Source organism: Balaenoptera physalus (genome assembly GCF_965194825.1).
Source record: "Balaenoptera physalus genome assembly, chromosome: 19".
Lineage (NCBI taxonomy): Eukaryota > Metazoa > Chordata > Mammalia > Artiodactyla > Balaenopteridae > Balaenoptera > Balaenoptera physalus.
Window position 1 is genome coordinate 37,119,989 of NC_138900.1, and position 23,474 is coordinate 37,143,462.

At 43.2% G+C, this 23,474-nt stretch overlaps 2 protein-coding genes across 7 annotated transcripts in view; one reads left to right on the forward strand and one right to left on the reverse strand.

The window, feature by feature from the left end:
* Nucleotides 1-5,756, forward strand: part of RBL2 (RB transcriptional corepressor like 2) — a 55,225-nt gene extending 49,469 nt beyond the window's left edge. The window contains exon 23 of the mRNA XM_082438905.1: nucleotides 5,521-5,756. The gene's annotated coding sequence lies outside the window, so the exon portion shown is untranslated. The remainder of the gene's footprint in view (nucleotides 1-5,520) is intronic.
* On the reverse strand, nucleotides 9-9,456 carry AKTIP (AKT interacting protein). 6 transcript variants are annotated; one of them, XM_082438916.1, is made up of 10 exons: nucleotides 9,328-9,456; nucleotides 6,712-6,825; nucleotides 5,319-5,524; nucleotides 3,019-3,083; nucleotides 2,834-2,934; nucleotides 2,228-2,316; nucleotides 2,051-2,149; nucleotides 1,851-1,958; nucleotides 998-1,058; nucleotides 9-826 (listed from the first exon to the last, which is right to left on the reverse strand). In XM_082438916.1, exons 2-10 carry the CDS (start codon nucleotides 6,751-6,753, stop codon nucleotides 716-718), a joined length of 882 nt encoding a protein of 293 aa, XP_082295042.1. In that variant the 5' UTR covers nucleotides 6,754-6,825; nucleotides 9,328-9,456; the 3' UTR covers nucleotides 9-715. The 6 variants fall into 6 exon arrangements, with proteins under 6 accessions (XP_082295042.1, XP_082295044.1, XP_082295040.1 ...); XM_082438918.1 differs by having other exon boundaries at nucleotides 9-823; nucleotides 9,304-9,455; XM_082438914.1 differs by having other exon boundaries at nucleotides 9,304-9,455.
* Nucleotides 9,457-23,474: the final 14,018 nt, after the last annotated feature.

Below are 23,474 nucleotides of genomic sequence, written 5' to 3' on the forward strand. Positions count from 1 at the left end.
AAAGAACAATCATTTATTGGTTTATTGTCTCTACGAAACACATTAATCATTCATCATTTAAATATCTGACTTCATTAGAAACCGTTTTAACACTTTTTCTCCCTCCTGCCATAAAAATACAATAAGTAATTTGCTTAAAAAAAAAAAACAACTATGAACAAGTGTTCTGGTTTCCTCTCACTCACCTAATATGTATGTACCTCAGTGACTGACTGACAGCAGTTTGTATATCAGTAACACAGTAGGCTGAAGACTGAGGTTCAAATGCTCTTCCACTTAAAAGTGCTAATAAGCTATGGAAACTGCTCTCTCTATGCATCTCCTCTCCATATCCTAACATATGTACACCTGAAACCACTGATTTAAAAATCATTAGATAGATAGATAGTGCTGAACTCTGCCTACTTCATTAGTTTAAATGAATGCAACTTACCTTTAGCATTATATTCAGAAAAGTACGTATGCCTCCAGGTCCCCAAGAATTTGGAGCACTGAACTAGATAACCACCCTAAAGACACTTCTGACAGAAGTAACGCATTACGTAAAGAGAGGTTTCCAGAACTTGCTGTTTGTTAGAACCTAAGCATACACGGACAACACTGACATCAGTCACTGTTCACACCGTTTTACTCTGCAGGCAGTCCTTTGCCATTGGTCAGCTTTACTAGCCCAAGTCCAGCAGGAAAGTGCACGGTGCACCAGATTCACCAGCTCTTAAGTTGCTACCGTTTTCTCTTCTTTACTGAAAGGTTGTACTGAGCCAGGTTTTACCCATGACAGGCCAGCAACGTGAACACTTTTATTGTGCTGTTCTTCAGGCTTCTTCTAGGCACAATGAAAAACAAACAGACATTAAAAAATGACTGATGAGGGGATTTCAGCACTGTACAAATTTGTTTCCCCAAAAGTTATTTGTATATACTGAGTAGTCTCCAGTGAAGACATTTTAGAAAGGAAACAGTGAGCTAACGATTTCCAAACTGGTAATCTACTTACTTTCTGAGTTAGCATCTTCTCTCTGGCTTCATCGTGTACAGAAGGATTCCATGGAGAAAAGCTTCAGAAAGAGAAAAATATTAAAAAAATAGCTCACTAAATTTGTTTAACATCCATTTTTTTACATTTTTAACCCAGTTCCCCTAACAAAAGTTAACAAGGAACAATCTTTAATCAGTTGTCAATATGTAAGTTTTAGAAATTATCTAAATTATTTTCTCACAATAACTATCCCTTAGCACTTTACATGGGTAAAGTAAGTCCTGAAGTCCCCTGAAGTCCTATTACTTGAAGAAAGTGAGGCACAGTAAAATTAAGTAATCTCTCTGGGTCACCAAAGCCAGTAAGTACAAAAGTCACCCAGTCTAACTGCAGAGCCCAAGCTCTTGACCACTAGCACTATGCACAACAACCCCAGTGCTGCCCAAGAGCTGCGTCGCTGCAGTTTTCAGTACTCCTGCAGACACACTTCCTCAGCATAAACTAACACAATGCTCAAGGAACCCACCATTCACACTATTCACTCTCACACTGTTCAGTTTCCCTCCTTTCACCAAATCTGTAAGTTGGTTGGGGTATGGGAGTTTAAGAGGGGCTCCAACTGGAAAGAAAAGTCCCTACATTTGAATGAGCACATTACAAGGATCCTTAGGAAACCAAAGTCATTACATAGCTTGCTATTGGCACAATGTGTCAGTCCATGTTGAAAGCAGAAATCAAGTTGATACCAAGTTAGAAAGGTTGTAGGCTAACAGATTATACACTTTCCTTTTAAATCCCCATTCTAAGGCCACCTGGAAAACAGGAGCACAGTACTGCAAAGTGCAGTTTATCTTGATAATGTACCACTTACCTAATTGCATAGGGGTCTTCTATTTTAGGTTGGTCAAACAAATGAGCAGTGCACACCTTAACACTGTCAACCACTTTACTTTTAAAAAGCTGAATATCTTTTTCGTACCTGTGTTAAAAGTTTAAATCAAAAGGTTACCAACATAATCTACTTTGCTATCTTTTCAAATTTATCTTACATAACAAAGCAAAGTAACATACAGTACTGCAGCCTCTGGGTTTAGGGGGCTTGCTGTATCAATCTTGTAGAAAACTCTCCTTGCATACATCAATACTTGCCAAATATGATTATGGTTCCGCCTAAAGGGAAATACGGCAGGATTACTGAGGCTTCCTCTTGCTGGCTTATGTCACCACACGAAACTCTTATTTACTAACCTCCATTTTGCAAATGCTCTCTTCACATCCAGTTCACCTGAGGTGGGATCAACTAGCGGGTGAAAGACGGGAATATCAAACACCAAACGCTATATTGAAAGAGAGACACATCCTTTAATGGAAGCAATGGAGCATATTAAACCCACACGGATAAGTTGTAAAAGAAGCTTCAGGATAAGGCAGTTTTGCTGCTTAAAGTCAAAGAGCTGCCTCAAGAGGGACACCTAACTACTTTCACCATTTTCCTGTGAAACTAAATTTTGCAGTGAAGCAGGGGAAAAGTCGCTCTTCTCTACCACAGCATAACAATCGCAATTCACGTAGTGAGAGCTGTACTACAGCTTCCAGCCTCACTTGCACACCCTGAGCAGAGAAACAAGTAAAGCTGAAGGCAGAGGCTAGCATGGCAAAAGATGCAACAAAGCAAAAAAATCCCCCTGAAAGACTACTGAGTAGACAAAACATTTCGGGAAACTGAAATCATAAAAGTATTAGGCCAGGAAAAGAACCAAGAAATCTTTAAAGCCCCTTAAACCCTCTTCCTGCAGTGAGGAGGGTGAGGAGGGTCCAAGAAAGAAAAGAAGCCAGACTACATCCCCAACTTACTGGACAGTCACCATCTGGGTAGTTATCGGGGATGTAAACTGTAAACTTAAATACACCATCTTGATAAAGTCCATGCCGTATGAATATTACTCCAAACCACACTGTAGGAAAAAATAAAAACAGTTAAGGGCTGAGTTTGTGTCAGAGGAACCAAATATGCTATAAAAAGAGCAAATCCTTCTTACTTAATGCAGATCGGTAAGATGGCTGCACATAGACACCAGGTAACTTCTGCTTCACAACCAAGGTACTAAAACAGAAGCAGCAGAACAGTGAGATTGCATGGATGGAAATGACATACAGACCAAACCACCCACGTTCATTTTTTGAAAGAAGGACTAGTCCCTCGAAGGGCAGCTGATGCTCTAACCATAGAGAGTCAGCACAATCTCTCACCTGGCCCTGACTGCTGCCTGTTTACTGGTTTCATAACACATGCTTACAGAGAAACACAGCCAAATAAGGGCCCCAGATTAAGAAATTAAAGCCGAACAGGGATACACAATCAAGTTTTCCACCCAGAAATCAGCTTCCCCAAAACACCATCTTGGAAACCAACCTGTAGGTAATTCTGGATATCAAATTTTGTATCAGTGAGAGTATCTGTACAATTATTGCTTTTGTGACCATGAACAATAGATCTTACCCACACACATTTAAAAGCCTTTTTAAAATACAACTTTAGGTAATTAAGACATTAAAATTCCACGGAATTACCCTCATTTGGGGGTCATTTTAAGTTTGAACACCAGTCGGTGCGGCAGTGTTCTTGGTAGAAGGCAGGCAGCCTGAGGCGCTCACACTGTACTCTGCTCCTGAATTTACCCCAAACTCAGACACTTGAACTCTGTGGGCCGTGGCGTGGGAAACGGTGGGTGCTGAAACAAGGGAAGACAGAGGCTGCACTGGCTCTTCTGGGACCTGGTCACCTGACAGCCATTCTGCTCTGTTCCTTTTGTAGCTGAGCTATGAGCCTAAACAAGTAACACTGTGACCAGACCTTGAAAAGAACAATGTTGACTGAGGGTCTTAAAACACACTAACCTGCCAATCCTGAATTTTACTGAGAAGCAGCTTATTGGACCTCAACTGACTTTTTATTTATTACCTATTTGCTACCACACTTATTCTTCAATCATTTTAAAGTAGTTATTCCATTTTTAACTCACTATAATTCAGCATGTCAACAGCAGCATGGTTGGCAGATGTATCTACTACAGTGAGGTTTGCCAAAAAGGCAATTTTGTGTCCTAATACAGACAGCAGATTTAATGCCACAATAGAAGCCTGTCCAACTCACTGCCTCGCCTCAAACACAGGCTTCCATTATAAAGCTAAAGGGACCCGTGCTACCAAATTACACTCGCCATTTACACTGGGGCCTCAGACCCTCTGACCATTACAACATTAGCACAGTGAGGGACGGCTGGAGGATGCTTTTAAATAACTTCATGTACAAAGGAAGTTTTACATGACTGAAATTCAGAATTAATTCTCCAGACTTTCTGCCCGTATAACAAATGATCAAATCAAATGCCATCTGCACTCAATCACTATTTGAGCCCCTCTGATGGGCCAAGCACTGTGTCATCACTACTAGACTCTGCAGAAGTGCCCGTCTCCTCACACTCTACTGATATGTGCAACTTCAGTCCAATTTTTGACTTCTGTCACTAGTCAAGTTCTTACTTACATGGAGCCCAAATCTTTAAAACTTCCCCATAATGGCCTAGTTCTGCCCTTGGGGGTCATATAGAATAAGTCAAATCTCCTTTCTAATGACGGACCTTCAGGTGAAGACAGCTTTAATAAGTACTTTCCAGGTTTTCTCCAAGTCAGTGGTTCCCGTTCCTTCAACTGTTGACTGCTAAGGTCAGGCTTCCTGACCTCCGCCTACTGGGACCATCTCCTCCTGCGACCATCTCTTTTGGGGACCCTCTCCTCAGTCTGTCAGGATAGATGCCTCTATCCATGCCACCAGATGTCTGGTGATGCCAGGGTGATCACCAGAATGGAGCACAAACCTCCAGCTGGGTCTGACCCAAGAAAGGATAGCTCGCCACCCTCCCACTGTCCCGCCCGCTACAACAGCCTCTTCAGGAGGTGAATTCCTCACCTCATATAAAGGTAGACCAAAATTAAGTTCCTGGATGCTTAATAAATCTGTTTCCCCCTCCTCTTGTTCTCCAAAACAGACACGGAAATTAAAGCACACATTTGCCTTTAAATCTTACTTATCCAAGCTCTCAATAAGAATCATTACTTTTAGAAGAGGATATTTATATAACACCACTTAGGCCTTGGTGAAGAAAGGTTATATTACTAGCAATAGGGTCCATCCTATATACATTAAGGCTAATACTGGAGGGGGAGGGGTTTGAGCTTTAAGATTAAATGGCTGCTGTTTACTGAGTCCTTCAGAATAAGTTTCATTCTTCACCTTCAAGGGTCATTCAAAAGTTAACCAGATAGTTTCAGAACTTACAATTCCGCAAGAAGGGAGTATTCCAGGTAGAAAGGTCCGTAAGAAGCATGCGTGCCATTTGCTGACTGTGTTGCTGGGGCAGGAGATGAAGGCTTAGTTATGGGCAAAGCATTTTTGGGAATAGAAGGCAGCTGTTTCTTTGGAGCAGTGCGTGGAGGACTGGTTTTCACATCCCCTGTTAATGTCTTTTCTTCACCATCAGATCGCTATTCAAGATGAAGTGGTGAGAACATTTGTTAGGATGATTCCTAAATCACAAGACTACATGTGATGTCCTTTAGTCTTTGACTGAAAAGCTGGAATTACTCTTTTACAAGGACATTCTAGCACCATGATCAAGATGACCTGAAAGTCTGTTGAGCAGGCAGGCTATTACAGAGAGCAGAACAAAGCTGAAGCAAGACTAAATCACAGGAAAATTCATTCATCAGCTGCATCCTATAAAGACAATAAGGCCAATATTTACAGGATTTACTTGAAACGGAGAAAGAAATGGTTTCTCCTGGTGGCCCCAGAAAGAGGGCAAGGGGTTACTATACAATTAGACAAGACTAGAAAGGTCCCCTAGCATTTAGCTGTAGAAAGTTGGGTGCTAAGCATCTCAACAAAAATAAATAGTGTAGAGGACTGAAATCAGTCACTACCTGATGTCACCACTTCGGTTAGAAACTAAGAATGAAGCTATTCTCTCACTTGCATGGGTCTGATTTTGATCTTGTCCCTAATGGACATGTTTCCACATATGGACTATCATCAGCATAAACTGTCATTCTTAGTCAAAGACAGAGGTCTAAATGAGTCAGAGACTAAACTACCATCTCATAGGTATTTCCTTGGCTCAAGTACAGTCAAAGCCTGCTTAATTAGCTGTATTAAAAACGTACACAGTATCGTGTACAGAAAAAAAGATTAATAGTGGTGTTCTCTTACACGTGGAATTATGGGTGACATTCATTTTCTTTTTGTTTGTGTATTTTAAGCTTCCCTAAAATGTATTTTATTTTAAAAAATATTTTATTTAGAAAACTTAAACCAGTGCCCTCAAGTTTGACTTGACCGTATTGGACTGGTCTTGCCCAACACTTCTCTAACCATGAAATCTTGCAGTTTGTCAAAAAACTACTACAATAAAGTGTCACAAATTTCATCATGTGTAAATGTAACCTAAGTCAAAATAATAGAATTTTGATTACTAGAATGATTTCTATTTGAGATGTGATCTTGGTCTCAGAAACTGACTTTAATCAACCAAATAATTGTTTCCCAAAAGTAAAACCTGAACTAGAAAAACAAGGTAAATTTGCTAAGATTATAGGCAACCTTGGTATGAATTATTTTGGCCTCTGTTCTGACACAAATGGGTTTCCTCAGTAAATTTATCAACTATACCTACTTTGCGTACAGAGCTTGTAGACATGCTCCAGAAAGGGTTCATAACGTGTACTCCAAACAAAGAAATTCAGTGGTCTGTGTCATCAAACTCTTCCGTCCGCAGAATTCACTTTACCTTAAAATGAGATGGGAAAACAGAGAAAGAGACCAACACCAACAGTTAAGACTTCTGAAAGAGTTAAGAACTAAATCTGTACCTCTAAGCAGAAATACAGTATAATGTTATGTAACATGTAGTTATAAAAACCTAGGCGGAAAAATCTTTAGAAATAGTTTCCTTCTATACCCCCTCCCTCCAATTTCTTTCCCATCTTTAAATGCCGACAGGAATCTGTGTACCAAGTCCTTGGCCAGGATTCAGAATATTCAGTGACACAGTTCAGCTCTGGTGCCAGAAGTGCAAAAGATATGGACTACAACAGCTGCTACTAGCATAATATCTAGGCATTTAACTACTGGGAAAGCCAGGTTCAGAATGCACTGTACCCACAGACACAAAAGGTCTATCACAGTTCTCAGGGTTATGGGAATTAAAGATCCAAGGGAGCTGATTCGAGAGTGTCTTAAGTACAGAATGATTCTCTCCAACAAAACTAGCAACCGAAGGCAGAGCATACGAGACAGAGGGGGAGGGAGAACTGGGTCCTGTCGGGACCATCCACAAAACAAACAAAAAACGACCTTTTCCAACTGCTTCAAGTGTGGAAACAGCAGGATTATGCATTTAAGGAATTGCCAAGCAATATGTACAAATGTAACAGAGGAATGCAAACGAGACCTTTCACAAACACAAATCCTCCACCAAAGCTTCATGAAGTGGATAAGAAAGCATGTCTCAAAAGTCACAAAGTCAGTGGGTCATTTACTAAAAATACAAAGGAAGAGGCAAAGGAAAAGCAGCAAGCGGAGCTGTAAGAACAGTAATTTGTTTGCTCTGGTGACTTCCCCCAGGCTTGGTCATGTTTAAAACAGAGCTCTGCTAAATTCCTACTTGCACCAGTCAACAAGCTGAAGGTGAAAAGGGTAAAAATTTAAGCAACATTTTACAAAATTTGTAAGAAGCAAATCATTAGAGAAGCATGTACCAAATGTCCCTAATCAGCAAAAATTTGTTTTCTGCTGATCCTATGACATACACAGGTGGGTCCCATACCCTACCCGTGCCCATTACTGCTGCCTTGCTTTCCAAGATACAATGCCACCCAATAATTAAATCCAAGTAATGAGGATTCTGGTTCTTCCACCTACCTGATAACTTACATCCAGTAAGTAGCAACTTATTGCTGAGAGCTCTCTGCAAATCTGCCTTTTAAAGGTAACTATGATACAAGCCAAAATGGCTGGGACATCAAAACTGTGTGGGTGTATATGTTCCTGTTTGGTGCAAATAAGAACAACACTGGTTTTCAGATCCAGAGTAATGTGCAGCACCCAACCATCATCTAGGACAGACCTGATTTAACAGGGAATCCTGTCCCCCTGGGATACAGTGCTCACCACCATGTAAATTTACTGGGGTGGATCAGTCACCTGTAAGGTCCCTTCCAATTCTAACACGTAAAGATTCTATGACTTTGCCCTTAAGAATCAAATAAAACTTAGCCCCAGTTCCTCCTGTCTTTAAGAAGGAGGTATTGTCTACTGCTGCCTTTGTTTCCAGCAACGACATAATCACCTAGAGAAATTGTAGCACGCTTTTCAGGAGTAACTACACTCTTTAATAGCGGTCTACTTTACCCAGGCACAGTACAGCATTTTTCCAACAGGAGTGACATAGATGGAAGAAAACACAAGGCACGTCCTACTCGTTCCGAAACAACTTTAGAATTTCTGCTGGTCTGGTCGTACAAACAACACATGATTGTCTCTCTTTATATTATACAGCTGAGAAGTCGTAGCTCGGCCCTATACGAATGATCCGCACCTGTCCTGAGCCAAAACTTAGAGACGGGCGGTGCTTACCTCCTATGTACCATAGTCCCTAAATAGGCACATCACCCCGAACAGCCTTAAATTCCATGTTAAGAGGCGACGGAGCAGGGCCCAGGGAAAAGATGAAAACAGCCTCGGCCCCGGCTCTCTGGGGACAGCCGGGACGGGCACCCGCGCCCGGGGCGGAAACCCATCTCCGCGCACGCAGGGAATCTGGACAAACCTGTCTCGGGATGATGCAAGGCAGGGGCCAAATCCCGACCTCGCAGATAGCTCGAGGCAGGCCCGGGCCTGCGAGACCCTCTGGTGGGGGGCTGCGAGCCTCGGACGCCCCCCTCAACCTGGGAGCGGGGACAGAGCCGGGCGTGGGGAGGGGGCCGAGGAGGGCGGGCCCCGGACGGAGCGAACCGGTCCGGCCCACCTCCCTTCCTCAGGCCAGCCCGGACCCGCTCCCAGGCAGCCCCCAGCGCCAGGCCCCGGGCCCCGCGGCGGCCGGCGCAGCAGGTGCCTGCGAACGCGGACAGGTGCCCAGCCCAGCCCCCGTGTCCCAGTGCGGCCGCCGTCTCTACGGAGTCGAGGGCCCCTGGTAGGGCATACAAATGCCGGCCCCGAGGACGCTGGCGGTCCGCGTTTGAGGACTCCACAGCCCTCGCGTACCTACCACCGGCCTAGCAGCGCACCCCACCTCGGTGTTTTTAATGCAGTGCTCCCTGCTGCAGAGCGCCGTCGCGGCCCCTCAGCATCTCTGGCCGCAGAGCCAGCCCAGCCCCTGCCTACTCCGCGCCCCGCCCAGCCCGGCTCCCAGCCTCCGGCTCCGCCCCCTGCCCCCCCTCCCTTGGGCCCGGACGCTTCCGCCCAGCCTCGCGGCGCCGAGTGGCTCCTATACCTGTCCGTCAAGGACGTTCTTCCGGGGGCGTTGTGGCGGCAGCACTAGGTCCTGCCAATCAAATCTGCTCGGTTCGGGTGAGGCCGCACTTGACCCTCCCCTTACGTAACAGCGTCCAGAGGGAACTGTCAGTCACGGAAGTATCGGCCCCGGGGGAGGGATGGGGCGGAAACAAACGCCGGTACATAATTGGTCACAGCGTCCGCCAGTCACCATGGAGACCCGCCCACAGGTTTGTGCGTGGCCACCGTTGCAGTTCAGGCAGGCTAGGGCTGCGGGTTTTCCAAACCCGAGTCAGGGCGGGGCCGGGCTCGGGGCAGGAGTCCGAGAGAGGAACCTGGTCGCCGCCTGACCGCCTGGTGCCCGCCCCTGCTCGGTCCTCAGTCACTGGCGGTGCTGCGGGGCCCGAGACCGCCACGTCGGGTCCGCCCGACGTGGGAGGGGCTGGGGCCGCTGTCAGGTTGATAGACCCTGGAAGAACTTCTGGTGTAAGAAACGCCAGAAGAAAACGCCCATTGAGAAACGCCCATTTTCTGTGTCAAAGAATGGAGGAGCGAAGGGATGCAGAGGATGGGAGCTAAACTCCCAACTCCTCCCTTGGCAGTAGCGCTGCCAGAGGGCTTTTTAAAAAGTGTACGTATCGGACCCAACCTATAGAATCCCAATCCGGGGGTTGGTGAGTACCAGGAATTTACATTTGTCACAAGTTCCTCTGGTAATTCTGGTACGGACTGAAGTTTGAGAACCTCTCATGGTAACGTAGCTCCTGGTCCTCTGATTTTTTTTTTTTTTTTTAACCTAACAAAGGTGATCTGGAACACCTTTACCACATCTAACTCCTTACTGCTCAAAAACCTTCCACGGGAGCCGTTTCAGACTGAATAAAATCTAAATTTAGCCTGATTTACAAGGCACACCCTATGCTGATCTCGTTCCCATATTCCCAACTCATTTCCCACGTTTTTCTCCAGCCTCATTCTGTGACGGATGCCCTTGGCTTACACCCTCCGAGCCTTTCTTACGATGGTGCCTCCTCTTGGGATGCCCTTCCAATCTCCACCTAACTCAGTATCTTACACTCAGAAGAGGAGAAGTATTCTCTGATCAGGTTGTTTGTTCAGTTTTTGGTTGCCTTTGAAATTCTGGTAAAATGACCTCCTTGTAAAATGGCAGACAGCCAAACTCCCCTAATCCCAAGGGTTGGTTCTGAAATCTAACTTCCTCCTCTAGCGAAAACATTCCTGAGCCACTTCCTTTTGTCCAGTTTGAATACACTTAGGAATGTTGTAATGCCCTTCCTTAATATTAGTCTCAAGCAATATAAAGAGGAAGATAAACAGGAAATCCTTTCTCCTGGCCGCAGGTGGTCTCCCTTGGCACCTCTCTGACCCAATCCCTCCTAAACTTCTTGGCAGTCTCATCCTCTCCTAAACTTTTTTCTGATCTCACCTTCTACCCTCCTCCTTGGCAATCTGTCCCTTCCCTCAGGTTCACCAAGGACTCACATATTTCTCCAGCTCGGACCTCTCCACTGAGCTTCAGCTGCACGTATCCAACCGCCCATTTGGCACCAGATGCTTCAGACACATATCAGAATCCTTACAGCCGCACATGCCAGAAAATCCAACTCAAATCGGCTTGCATAGCCAGGGGATTTGCCTCACATGTAGGGCAGGTTCCAGCGGTGGCACTCTGGGCTTTAGGCACTGCTTTCAGGCTGTTCGCAAGATGGCTGCTGCCATTCCAGACACATCCAGATGTGACAATGTCTAGCAAAATAAAAAGCATCCTTTTCTCCCAAAGGTCTTTTTCAAAGAACAAGAAACCCTTTCCCAGAAGCTCCCCATAAGCGATGCTTACCAGAAATGAGTCATTGGGTCTCTGCCCTCAATGAAACCAGTCAAGGGCAAGTGGAATGAGTCTGCCATGATTGGCTAGGGCTCAGCAAGATTTACCCCAGATCCCTGGCCTTTAGACAGAGAAGTGATATGATTGGATTTGTATTTTGAAAAGGCCACTTTGTATGGAGAACAGATTGTGCGAATACAAGAGCATTTGGGAAACCATTGCGGTGGTTCAGCAAGAGACCATTGCGTGAATTTGATGGTGGAGATGGAGAAGTGAATGAGTTCAGATATTTAAGAGGTGGAATGGACAGGACTTGGCCATGGATTAGATATGGGGGGTAAGGGGTTGAAGACAAGGGGGAGTATCCTGGATGGAGCCTAGATTTTGACTTGCGCTACTGGGTGAATAGTGAGGCCACTCACTGAGATGAGAGACAGTAAACCATACTGTTTACGGGCGTGGGGGAGATGGGCAAATAGTTCTTTTTTGGATAGGCAACGTTTGGGGTGTTTCTGTAAGTACTGTTGCTTGCGTACCTGGTAACCATTTCCCCCTTCTTCATTGCTAACAGAGCCTTGATTTTTGTTGAGGAGCCCCGCCCTTCAGTGGTTTCCTGTTGCCCCTGGGACAAAGACCAAACTCCTTACCATCACCGAGGGCCCAGCATGGCAGGGCCAACACCTGTCCATCCCCACAGGCCCCAGGTTCCAACCACTTACATCCTTTTAATTCCTTGGAGGTGTGATGCTCTCCCTCTCTGCCCCACCGCAAGAGGGGGCCTTTGCACTGGATGTTCCCTTTGCCTGGACCGTTCTTTTCTCTCCCCCTACACAGATCTCTGCTCAAACACCACTTCCTCAGGGCAATTTTCTGTCTATTTGGGAGATGACTTATTAGTAGCTATCTCCATACTATACAGTAAGCGCCACCAGGCAGGAACTATGTCTGTTTCATTCTTCCTGGTCTCCGCAGCATCCAGTCCAATGCCTGGATGTAGTTAGGTGTGCAACAAATACTTGACAAATGAAGGACAGAAGCAATTACAGTATATTTAAAACACCTGCCTACCTGCATGCCCCCAGCTCTGCACCAAGAAAGGAGCTGATTATGAAAATGAGGATGATTTATTTAAATGGAAATGAGGAGGCAGCCTTGAGGTACCATTTCTTTAAGACTAAAATATAAAATACTAAGAAAAAAAATAATTACTGGCCCTAAACCGTACCTGTAAAAACATTTTTAATCACTTCATATTATATTTATTATTGTAAGTTTTGGGAGCATATCTGATATTTGTGTCAAAAGATGAATTCTTGGGACTTCCCTGGCGGTCCAGTGGTTAGGACTCTGCGCTCCCAATGCAGGGGGCGCAGGTTCAATCCCTGGTTGGGGAACTAGGATCCCACATGCCGTGCAGCTAAAAAAAATAAATAGAAAATAAATTTTTAAAAAAAGATGAATTCTTCTTGCATCAGGATTTAGTAGACATGGGATCTGTATGAGTATTCAAGACTCCTGCTCATGTTCTAATCAGCAAAATATTCATTGAATCCATTCTTCTTTTGGTCTTTGGGAAATTAACTGTACAAAGCAGTTTAGATCACTGATTTACTACTAAAGGAAGGCCTGAACAGAAGGAAGGGACCAAATGATGGTTAGTTGGAATGTGTATGTGTTTCATACATGTGCACACATATGAGCCAGTACGCTCAATTCATTTGCCTCCTAAATCCTTTTCTGAAAGGTAGATTCCTATATAGTATGGTATGTGTATCACTGATTATGCCCATTGTTAAAGATACATGCGATGATTGTATAGCTGTGCATTTATTTTAATACATCAGAGAAAAATGCAACAACACATCACAACCATGACTTTATGGATAGTAATGTTTAGGATGAGACCACAGTAGGCATTTAAGTTGTTGTTTTTTTTTTTCTTAAGTAAATGGATTTAAGGGAGAATATTAAGTATTATAGTTAATGATCCTCAGATATGGCAGAAATCATGAATTTTTGTCAATGATTGAAGTTTGAGAAACACTGCTATAGAGGATGATGTGGCTTTTATCCTTTCTACATGCTCACTGATCATTATAATTCTTGCTTATAACATCACAAATGTGCTTCCAGTTTTGGTATGCATCAATTTTCTTCCCTGACCTAGTTCCTATAACTCCTGGTTCTTGAATAAATTAGTGAGTGGATGGTTGGATGATTGGATAGATAGATGAAAGGATGAATTTTACAGACTACAGTATTTCAAATCTAAATCAGAGTAGCCGATGGACCACTGTATTTATGCCTTAAGGAAAAGCAACCAGTATACAACATTGCAGCTCATAGAGGGCCAGAATAGAATTGATTTTCTTTTATAAACAAACAGCACTTTGGGGACTTCCCTGGTGGTCTGGTGGGTAAGACCCCATGCTCCCAATGCAGGTGACCCACGTTTGATCCCTGGTCGGGGAACTAGATCTCGCATTCATGCCGCAGCTAAGAGTTTACATGCCGCAACTAAAAGATCCCACGTGCCGCAACGAACATCCCGGTTGCCACAACTGAGACCCAGCACAGCCAAAATAAATTAAATAAATAAATAAATAGAATATTTAAAAAACCAAAACAGAACACAATCAAACAGCACTTTGCACATGGCATGACACTACAAATAACCACCCACTCTCAGCATGCTGCTAACTATTCCACCAGCCACAAGAGCTATCTTCTCTTTGATAGGCATTCTTTGCAAAATCACCTCACTCTGCAGTTTTAAAGCATTTGGAAAGATGATAAAGGTTTGAGGTTAGCTTTAACTAGAGTGGCAGATTTAGAAAAGGAAAACCAAAGAGAGAAAGAAATATTCATTCATTGATAAATAATTCAGGGTCTGCTGTGGGTAGGACACTGTTCCTGACATAGACACTCTCCTTTCTTACACAGGTAAATAGTGATTCGTGGAAGACAAGAAGTCCCAGTGATTTTGAGAGTCTGCTACCCAAAGCAAATGACATTGTCACCATCATTTATTCCAACTTTTTATTGTAAAAATTTTCAGTCATACAGAAAAGTAGAGTACAATGACCATCCTCATACTCACCACCCAGTTTCAACAACGTTTAATGGTGTAATTGTTTTGCTGTTATTTCCTTTCCCTGTCTAATTTTTTATTCCTGAATCATTTCAAAAGAAGTTGCAGAGAGAGATAAGATGGCAGAGAAGGAGGATGGGGAACTCACTTCCCCCCACGAACACATCAAGTACATCTACATGTGGAGAAATTCTCACTGAAGACTAACTGGAGACTGGCAGAAAGGCTCTTGTACAACCAAGGCTGAAAGAAAGTTCCACACGGAATTGGGTAGGAAGGAAAGAGAAGCCATCAGGTCGGGACCTGTGCCCCGGGGAGGGGACTCAGAGGAGTTCCTTTGGACTCTTTTTACATAGGTGGAGTTCCTCCCCGGGGAGTAAGCAGTTTGAGCCGCATACTGGCCACACCAGCCCTGGGGGGGTCTGACTCCAGGAAGAGGCTGGCTGGAAGGCTGGTAGGACTAACAGGAGGGCTGTAGGAAGCCTGGAGTCCACCTGTGAGGCGTGCATAAATGCTTGCTTACTCCCCAAACAGGGGGGAAAGGGCAGACTGAAACTGCCTGGGATGCTGGGTTCTTGCGACCACCCTGGCACTCAACCCAACCTGAGGTGAGTGCCTACACCAGCCCTGCCCGTTCTGCAGCACAGCTGCACGCTACAGTGAGGGCTGCAGGGGCCAAAGGGAGCGCTCTGTTGTGAGGGACAAAGGTGGCTCAGACTCAGAGTGGCCTCTGAGTGGGGTGGGGGCAGCCACTAGGGGTGCTCATGGAGACAGCGCCTCAGGAGCGATCAGGGACCCTGACCTGACTGCAACCAGGACCACCACAGCTGTACCGAGACCCCCGCCAAGCACCAGCAGCAGCCGCTCTGGCTCCAGCACTGCTCGCCTCTGGGACAGGGGAGCCGGTGCTGGGGTGGGAGGAGAGCACATCCTTAAAGGGAACAGAGCCAGGTCAGACCTGACCGGCAGGGCTTCTGCTCCAGCAACTTGGAACTTGCCTGCGCCCCCAAAATTGTGGTGCTGGCCACTGAACAGAGGAGAAGCCCTGGCTCACACTTGGTGCTGGCTCTAGCCCCTTCATCTCCAGCCCTGCCTCCTACCAAGGTGATAGCTGCCAGAACACCCTGGAGAAAGGGGTTGAAAATGTATCTGATGAAATTATGGCTGAAAACTTTCTAAACCTGAAGGAGGAAACAGATATCCAAGTACAGGAAGCACAGAGGTTCCCAAACAAGATGAAGCCAAACACACCCACACCAAGACATATCATAATTAAAATAGCAAAGGTTAAATACAGAGAATTCTAAAGGCAGCAAGAGGACAAACAGTCATATACAAGGGAACCTCCGCATAAAGCTATAAATGATTTTCTCTGCAGAAACTTTGCAGGCCAGAAGGGAGTGACATATATTCAAAGGGCTGAAAGGGAAAATCCTGCAACCTAGCCTAGCAATAATATCATTTAGAATTGAAGGAGAGATAAAGAGCGTCTCAGACAAGTGAAAACTAAAAGAGCTCATCAATACTAAATCTACCCTAAAAGAAATGATAAGGCTCTTCTTTAAGTAGAAAAGAAAGGGTTATAACAAGAAGTAAGTATAGGAAAGGAAAAATCCCACTAGTAAAGGCAAATATATAGTAAAGGATCAACCTCTTAAATAAGCTAGATTGAAAGACAAAATATTGTAAAATCAATTATAACTTCAATAATCAGTAAAGAGATAAACATAAAGATGTAAAATATGACATCAAAAACACAAAATGTTTGGGAGGGGAGCAAAAAGTGTAGATCTTTTGGAATGTGCTTGAACTTAAGTGAATGTGCTTAAACAAGTAGATATAGTTTTAGGTCAACATATATGAACCACATGGTAACCACAAATCAAAAACCTACAATAGAAAAACAAAAGTAAACAAATGGGACTTAATTAAACTCAAAAGCTCTTGCGTAGCAAAGGAAACCATAACATGAAAAGACAACCCACATAATGGGAGAACATATTTGCAAATGAAAAGACTGACAAGGGATTAATCTCCAAAATATACAAACAGCTCATGCAACTCAATATCAAAAAAACAAACAACCCAATCAAAAAATGGTCCTAAGATCTAAGTAGAGATTTCTCCAAAGAAGACATACAGATGACCAAAAAGCACATGAAAAGTTGCTCAACATCACTAATTATTAGAGAAATGCAAATCAAAACTATAATGAGGTATCACCTCACACCAGTCAGAATGGCCATCATCAAAAAAATCTACAAAAAAAAAAATCTACAAACAATAAATGCTGGAAAGGGTGTGGAGAAAAGGGAACCCTTGTACACTGTTGGCGGGAATGTAAATCAGTACAGCCACTATGGAGAACAGTATGGAGGTTCCTAAAAAACTAAAAATAGAGCTACCATATGATCCAGCAATCCCACTCCTGGGCATATATCCAGAGAAAACCATAATTCAAAAAGATACATGCACCCCAGTGTTCATTGCAGCACTATTTACAATAGCCAGGACATGGAAGCAACCTAAATGTCCATCAACGGATGAATGAATAAAGAAGATGTGGTACATACATACAATGGACTATTACACAGCCATAAAAGAGAATGAAATAATGCCATTTGCAGCGACATGGATGGACCTAGAGATTGTCATACTGAGTAAAGTAAGATAGACAAAGACAAATATCATATGATATCACTTACATGTGGAATCTAAAACAAAAATGGTACAAATGAACTTATTTACAAAGCAGAAATAGAGTCACTTATGTAGAAAATAAACTTATGGTTATCAAGGGAGGGGGGGAGGGATAAGTTGGGAGATTGGGATTGACATATACACACTACTATATATAAAATAGATAACTAATTAGAACCTACTGTATAGCACAGGGAACTCTACTCAATACTCTGTAATGACCTGTATGGGAAAATAATCTTAAAAAGAGTGTATATATGTATTTGTATAAATGAGTCACTTTGCTGTACAGCAGAAACTAACACAAAATTGTAAATCAACTATACTCCAATAAAAATTAATTTTTAAAAAGCCCTACAATAGATACACAAAAACTAGAGAGAAAGTAACACAAGCATACCACTAAAGAAAATCGTCAAACCACAAGGGAAGAAACTAAAAGTAGAAAAGAATAGAGAGGAACTACAAAAACAACCATAAAACAAGTAACAAAAAGGGCAATAAGTACATACCTATCAATAATCACTGTGTCAATGGACTAAAATGCTCCACTCAAAAGACATAGGATGGCTTATTGGATAAAAAACCTAGACACATCTATATGCTGCTTACAAAGAGACTCATTTTGGAGCTAAAGACACACACAGACTGAAAGTAAGGGGATGGGAAAATATATTTCATGCAAACGGAAACAATAAGACAGTGGGGGTAGCAATACACATATCAGACAAAATAGACTTTAAAACAAATTCTATAACAAAAGACAAAGAAGGTCGTTATGGAATGATGAAGGGATCAATACAAGAAAAGGATATAATACTCATTAACATATGTGCATCTAATACAGGAGCACCTAAATGTGTAAAGCAAATATTAACATATATCAAGGGAGAAATTGACAATAATACAAAAATAGTAGAGGTCTTTAACATCCCAATGGACAGATGATCCAGACAGAAAATCAATAAGGAAACAGTGGTCTTAAATGAAACATTAGACCAGTTGGACTTGATAGATATCTACAGGACATTCCATTCCCAAACAGCAGAATACACATTCTTTTCAAGTGCACGTGGAACGTTCTCCAGGATAGATCACATGCTAGGCCACAAAACAAGTTTCAACAAATTTAAGAGGATAGAAATTATATCAAGCATTTTTTAATACCATAATGGTATGAAGCTAGAAATAAATTACAGGAAGAAAAATGGAAAAAACACAAACATGTGGAGACTAAACAACATGCAACTAAAACAAACAAACAAAAAACAAAGAAAAAATGGATGGAGTTCCCATTTAAAATCACATCAAAAAGGATAAAATACATAGGAATAAACATGATGAAGAAGGTGAAAGACCTATACTCTGAAAACTATAAAACATTGATGAAGGAAATTGAAGATGATACAAAGAAATGGAAAGCTATTCCACACTCATGGATTGGAGGAATTAATATTGTTAAAATGTCTATACTATCCAAAGCGATCTACAGATTTAATGCAATCTCTATCAAAATACCCATGACATTTTCCACAGAACTGGACAAATAATCCTAAAATTTATATGGAACCACAAAAGACTCCAAATTGCCAAAGCAATTGTTAGAAAAAAGAAGATAGCTGGAGGTATCGTGCTCCCTGACTTTGGACTATACAACAAAGCTACAGTAAACAAAACAACATGTTACTGGCACAAAAACAGACACATAGATCAATGGGACAGAATAGAGAGCCCATAAATAAACCCACACACGGTCAATTAATCTATGACAAAGGGGGCAAGAATACACATTGGAGAAAAGAAAATCTCTTCAATATGTGGTGGTGGGAAAACTGGACAGCTACATGTAAAAGACTGATATTAGAACACTTTCTCACACCATATACAAAAATAAACTCAAAATGGATTAAAGACCTAAATGTAAGACGTGAAACCATAAAACTCCTAGAAGAGAACATAGGCAGAACACTCTTTGACATAAATTGTAGCAATAATTTTTTGGATCTGTCTCTTAAGGCAAAAGAAACAAAAGAAAAACTAAATGAATGGGTCCTAAATTTGTTAAATTTGAAAGCTTTTGCTCATCAAAGGAAACCATCAACAAAACAAAAGGCAACATACTCAATGGGAGAAAATATTTGTAGATGAGATGGTCAAGGGGTTAATATCCAAAATATATAAACAGCTCATACGACTCAATATCAGAAAAACAAACAACATGATTAAAGGATGGGCAGAAGACCTGAATAGACATTTTTCCAAAGAAGATATACAGATGGCCAACAGGCATATGAAAATACACTTACCATCGCTAATCATCAGAGAAATGCAAATCAAAACCACCATAAGGTATCACTTCACACCTGTCAGAATGGCTATCATCAAAAAGTCTACAAATAACAAATGCTGGCAAAGATGTGGAGAAAAGGGAACCATAGGGCACTGTTGGTGGGAATGTAAATTGGTGCAGCCACTGTGGAGAACAGTATGGAGGTTCCTTAAACAACTGAAAATATAAAACTATCATATGATCCAGCAATTCCACTCCTGGGTATGTATCTGAAGAAAGTGAAAACACCTATTTGAAAAGATACATGCACCCCAATGTTTATGGCAGCATTATTTACAATAGCCAAGACACGGAAGCAGTCCAAGTGCCCATCAACAGATGAATGGATAAAGAAGATGTGGTGTATATATATACAATGGAATATTACTCAGCCATAAGAAAGAATGAAATTCTGCCATTTGCAACAACGTGGATGGACCTAGAGGGTATTATGCTTAGTGAAATACATCAGACAGAGAAAGAAAAATACTGTATGATATCACTTACATGTGGAATTAAAAAAAATAAAACAAATGAATGAATATAACAAAACAGAAGCAGACCCACAGATACAGAGACCAAACTGTGGTTACCAGTGGGGAGAGGAAAGGGGGAGGCAAGATAGGGGTAGGGGATTAAGAGGTACAAACTACTATGTATAAAATAAATAAACAACAAGGACGTATTATGCAGCACAGGGAAATACAGCCACTATTTGGTAACAACTTTAAATGGAGTATATAATCTATAAAAATGTTGAATATGTTGTACACCTGAAACTTTTATAGTGAAAATCAACTATAATTCAATTTAAAAAAATAAGTTGGGGTCATCATGAACTTCACTCCTAGATACTTCAGCATGTATCTCCTAAGGTCTAGGACATTACGCTACCTACAGGGCCACTGACACACCTGAGAAAATGCTCTAAATTCCTAGCCTCATTGCATGCCTACACCTATTTAAATTGCCCTTATTTTCACAGAGCATAAAAAAAGCTTTTATTGTTACTATTTTTCAAAACCACCATCCAATCAAGATCCATTCATTGCATTTGGTTGTGACGTCACTTTAATCTCTGTTATAGAACAATCCTTCCCTCCGCCCCCATAACATGGACCACTTGAACAGACCAGGATGGATTTCTTGTGATGTTGTTTAGCTTGATCATCTATCCCTGTATTTCTTGTATACAGTAAGGGCTGAACACTTGATTAGATTTAGCATTTCCGGCAGGAGTACTTCGTGGGGGAGGAGCTTATTTTGACTCCTTGAACTATTGATTTAATAGAATTGCATCCTAATGATGACGGAAGAACAATTAAAAACAGAAACATTGTCTTCTGACACAAGTTACTTGACTATCTGACACTGTAAACAGTAGTAAATTTTGAAGTTTCCAGTTGGATAATTTGTCCATTGCTACTTCCCACTTTTAAGGCTGACTTACTGTAAATGACTTTGTTCTCACAGGAATCAATGAGACCATAAATTGGACTTGCTATCATGGCCACTTGCTGAGCACTTAATGCCAGCCACGTGGAATCCAGTTGAAAAAGAAACTGAACGCGGCTCGGAAGACACTAGGCGGAGAAGGGTGGTTGCTGTGTTAGCGAATGTGAGCGAGGAGAAGTGGGGCCGGCGGGCGTCTTTTTTTTTTTTTTTTTTTTTTTTTTTTTTTTAAACTTTTATTTTTTTTTTAAATTTTTATTTATTTATTTATTTTTAATTTATGGCTATGTTGGGTCTTCGTTTCTGTGCGAGGGCTTTCACTAGTTGTGGCAAGTGGGGGTCACTCTTCATCGCTGTGCGCGGGCCTCTCACTATCGCGGCCTCTCTTGTTGCGGAGCACAGGCTCCAGACGCGCAGGCTCAGTAATTATGGCTCACGGGCCCAGCCGCTCCGCGGCATGTGGGATCTTCCCAGACCAGGGCTCGAACCCGTGTTCCCTGCATTAGCAGGCAGATTCTCAACCACTGCGCCACCAGGGAAGCCCCGGCGGGCGTCTTAAGGACGATGGTCATGCATTTTGCACTTGAACGTTTGCTATATCCCACCTGCAGCCAAGCCTGGGCCTCAGGTCCCCACTAAGGGGTACCCTGTAAACCTGAACGACGCTCACTTTTTTCTCTCTCTCTGGATATGACAAGGTACCAAACATTCCTTAATGTGTAGAGCAGAGAAAATAAAGACTGCTTGAAGGAATATTAAAGCCTGGTGCACTGTTGCTTCCTTTGGCAATGTGACTCTAAACAAAGGTGACGGCAGAGACCGTTACTGTATATCCTAACAGGCTCATATGAATGTATTTGTATTTCCCCAGTAACAGGCAGCAGTTTTTCCTGACACCATTTATATGGCCCTTCCCTTTCAATTGACACTAAACTGGCAAACCTTGCCCTGCTGCGTCTAATATGGCTCCACGCCCGGGAAGGCGCAGGGTGAGTAAATTACCCAAGGGGGAGTCGACCTTAACGCCTCCTGGTGGAGGGTCGAGTGCCCTCTGGTGGGCAATGGGAAGAATGCGTGCAGCAAAGCAGGAATTAATTTACCTAAGGATGTTTCTCATAGAGAATATTACATGTACATTTTAAATAGACCCCCTGCTCTTAAAATCCTGCACCTACATTTGCATTCCTGAAAAAAAATCCACAGCTAAAAGAGTTATATTTCCCTTACACAAAATGCTTAATAGTCTTAAGCAGGGCGGCATCTCCACCAGGGGTTAAAGTACACAGAGATGAGGAATGGATTCAAGAGAGAGGTTTTTTACTGAATCTTTCATTGAAGACGCCTTAAACACGCTGTAAGTATTATCCCAGAAGCCATTCCCCAGGGCTGCCCCACCTAAGAAAGTTCATGCCTTTAACCCCCAGCGTCTCTCCGTTGGTTCTCGCACTTGACTTTATCCCTCTACAACTACCCTCCTCCTACCCCCATCAAAACCAGAACTCGGAATCTTCATTCCCTAAAACATGAATGACTAATGAAAGCTGAACCCTCCCGCACACTCTACGACCCGAAGCCCGAAGTTAAAGAGGTGAAACGCGAACGGGGCGTTTCCAGCCCTGACCCAGAGCACGTTGACCAATTCTATCCACCGCTGGAGGTGGTCTGGGGAATGAGGGGACGGGGCAAGGGATTAGGAGAAACGGGGCTGGGATGAGCAGGCGGCCGCTGCACCCCCCTCCCCGAGGCTCCACACTCAAGCTGTTAGATGGCTGCGACACAGTCGAGGAAAAGGCCAGCCTCGAATATGCCCACGTGACTAAGGATGAGGGCGATCAACTGGGCGTCTCTGACCAGGTTTCCGTTTAGGTAGAAACGCGGGGACAGACGTGTTCCCCGGGAGGTGCAGCACTCCCGGTGATACGAGTCACTTAAGAGTTAGGCCATCGCATGAGGGTCATGTGATCCAGCTTCTAAGGACAAATATTTACATTAATCACCGATGACTGGAAGCTGCAGTGGTTGTCCTGTTCTGCTGGTGTGGGCAGATTAACCCAGGTGATGAGTCCTCTGGGGTCAGCTGGGGAAATCCCAGCTTCCAGGAGGGTCTGGGAGAAAGCCCGCAGCCCCAAACCGCCATCCATCCACATCTTCACAACCAGTAACTGGCTTTACTGGGGTCTTTCTATCTTAAATCCCAGCATGGGGTGCAGTAGGAGGCCCTGCCTACCCCGGCTGTGGGAGTCCTCCCCTTTCTCTTCCCTTCTGGAAGAGCCACAGTGACTCAACCCAGCCACTGTCCCAAATGCAGCTCTTTGGCTGATTAGAGTGTGTGTCGCTACTGCTTCCTGACCAGAAATATCACTCAGCAGTAAAATGCAAGGTCACACACACGGAGAGGAAGGGGAGCAAAGAATTATGCCACGATACAGACAATCCCTAAGTCATTCATATGCCTCCACTGCTACCACCCTGGTCCAAGCCACCATGACCTCTGACCTCTCACCTGGATGACAGCACCAGCCTCCT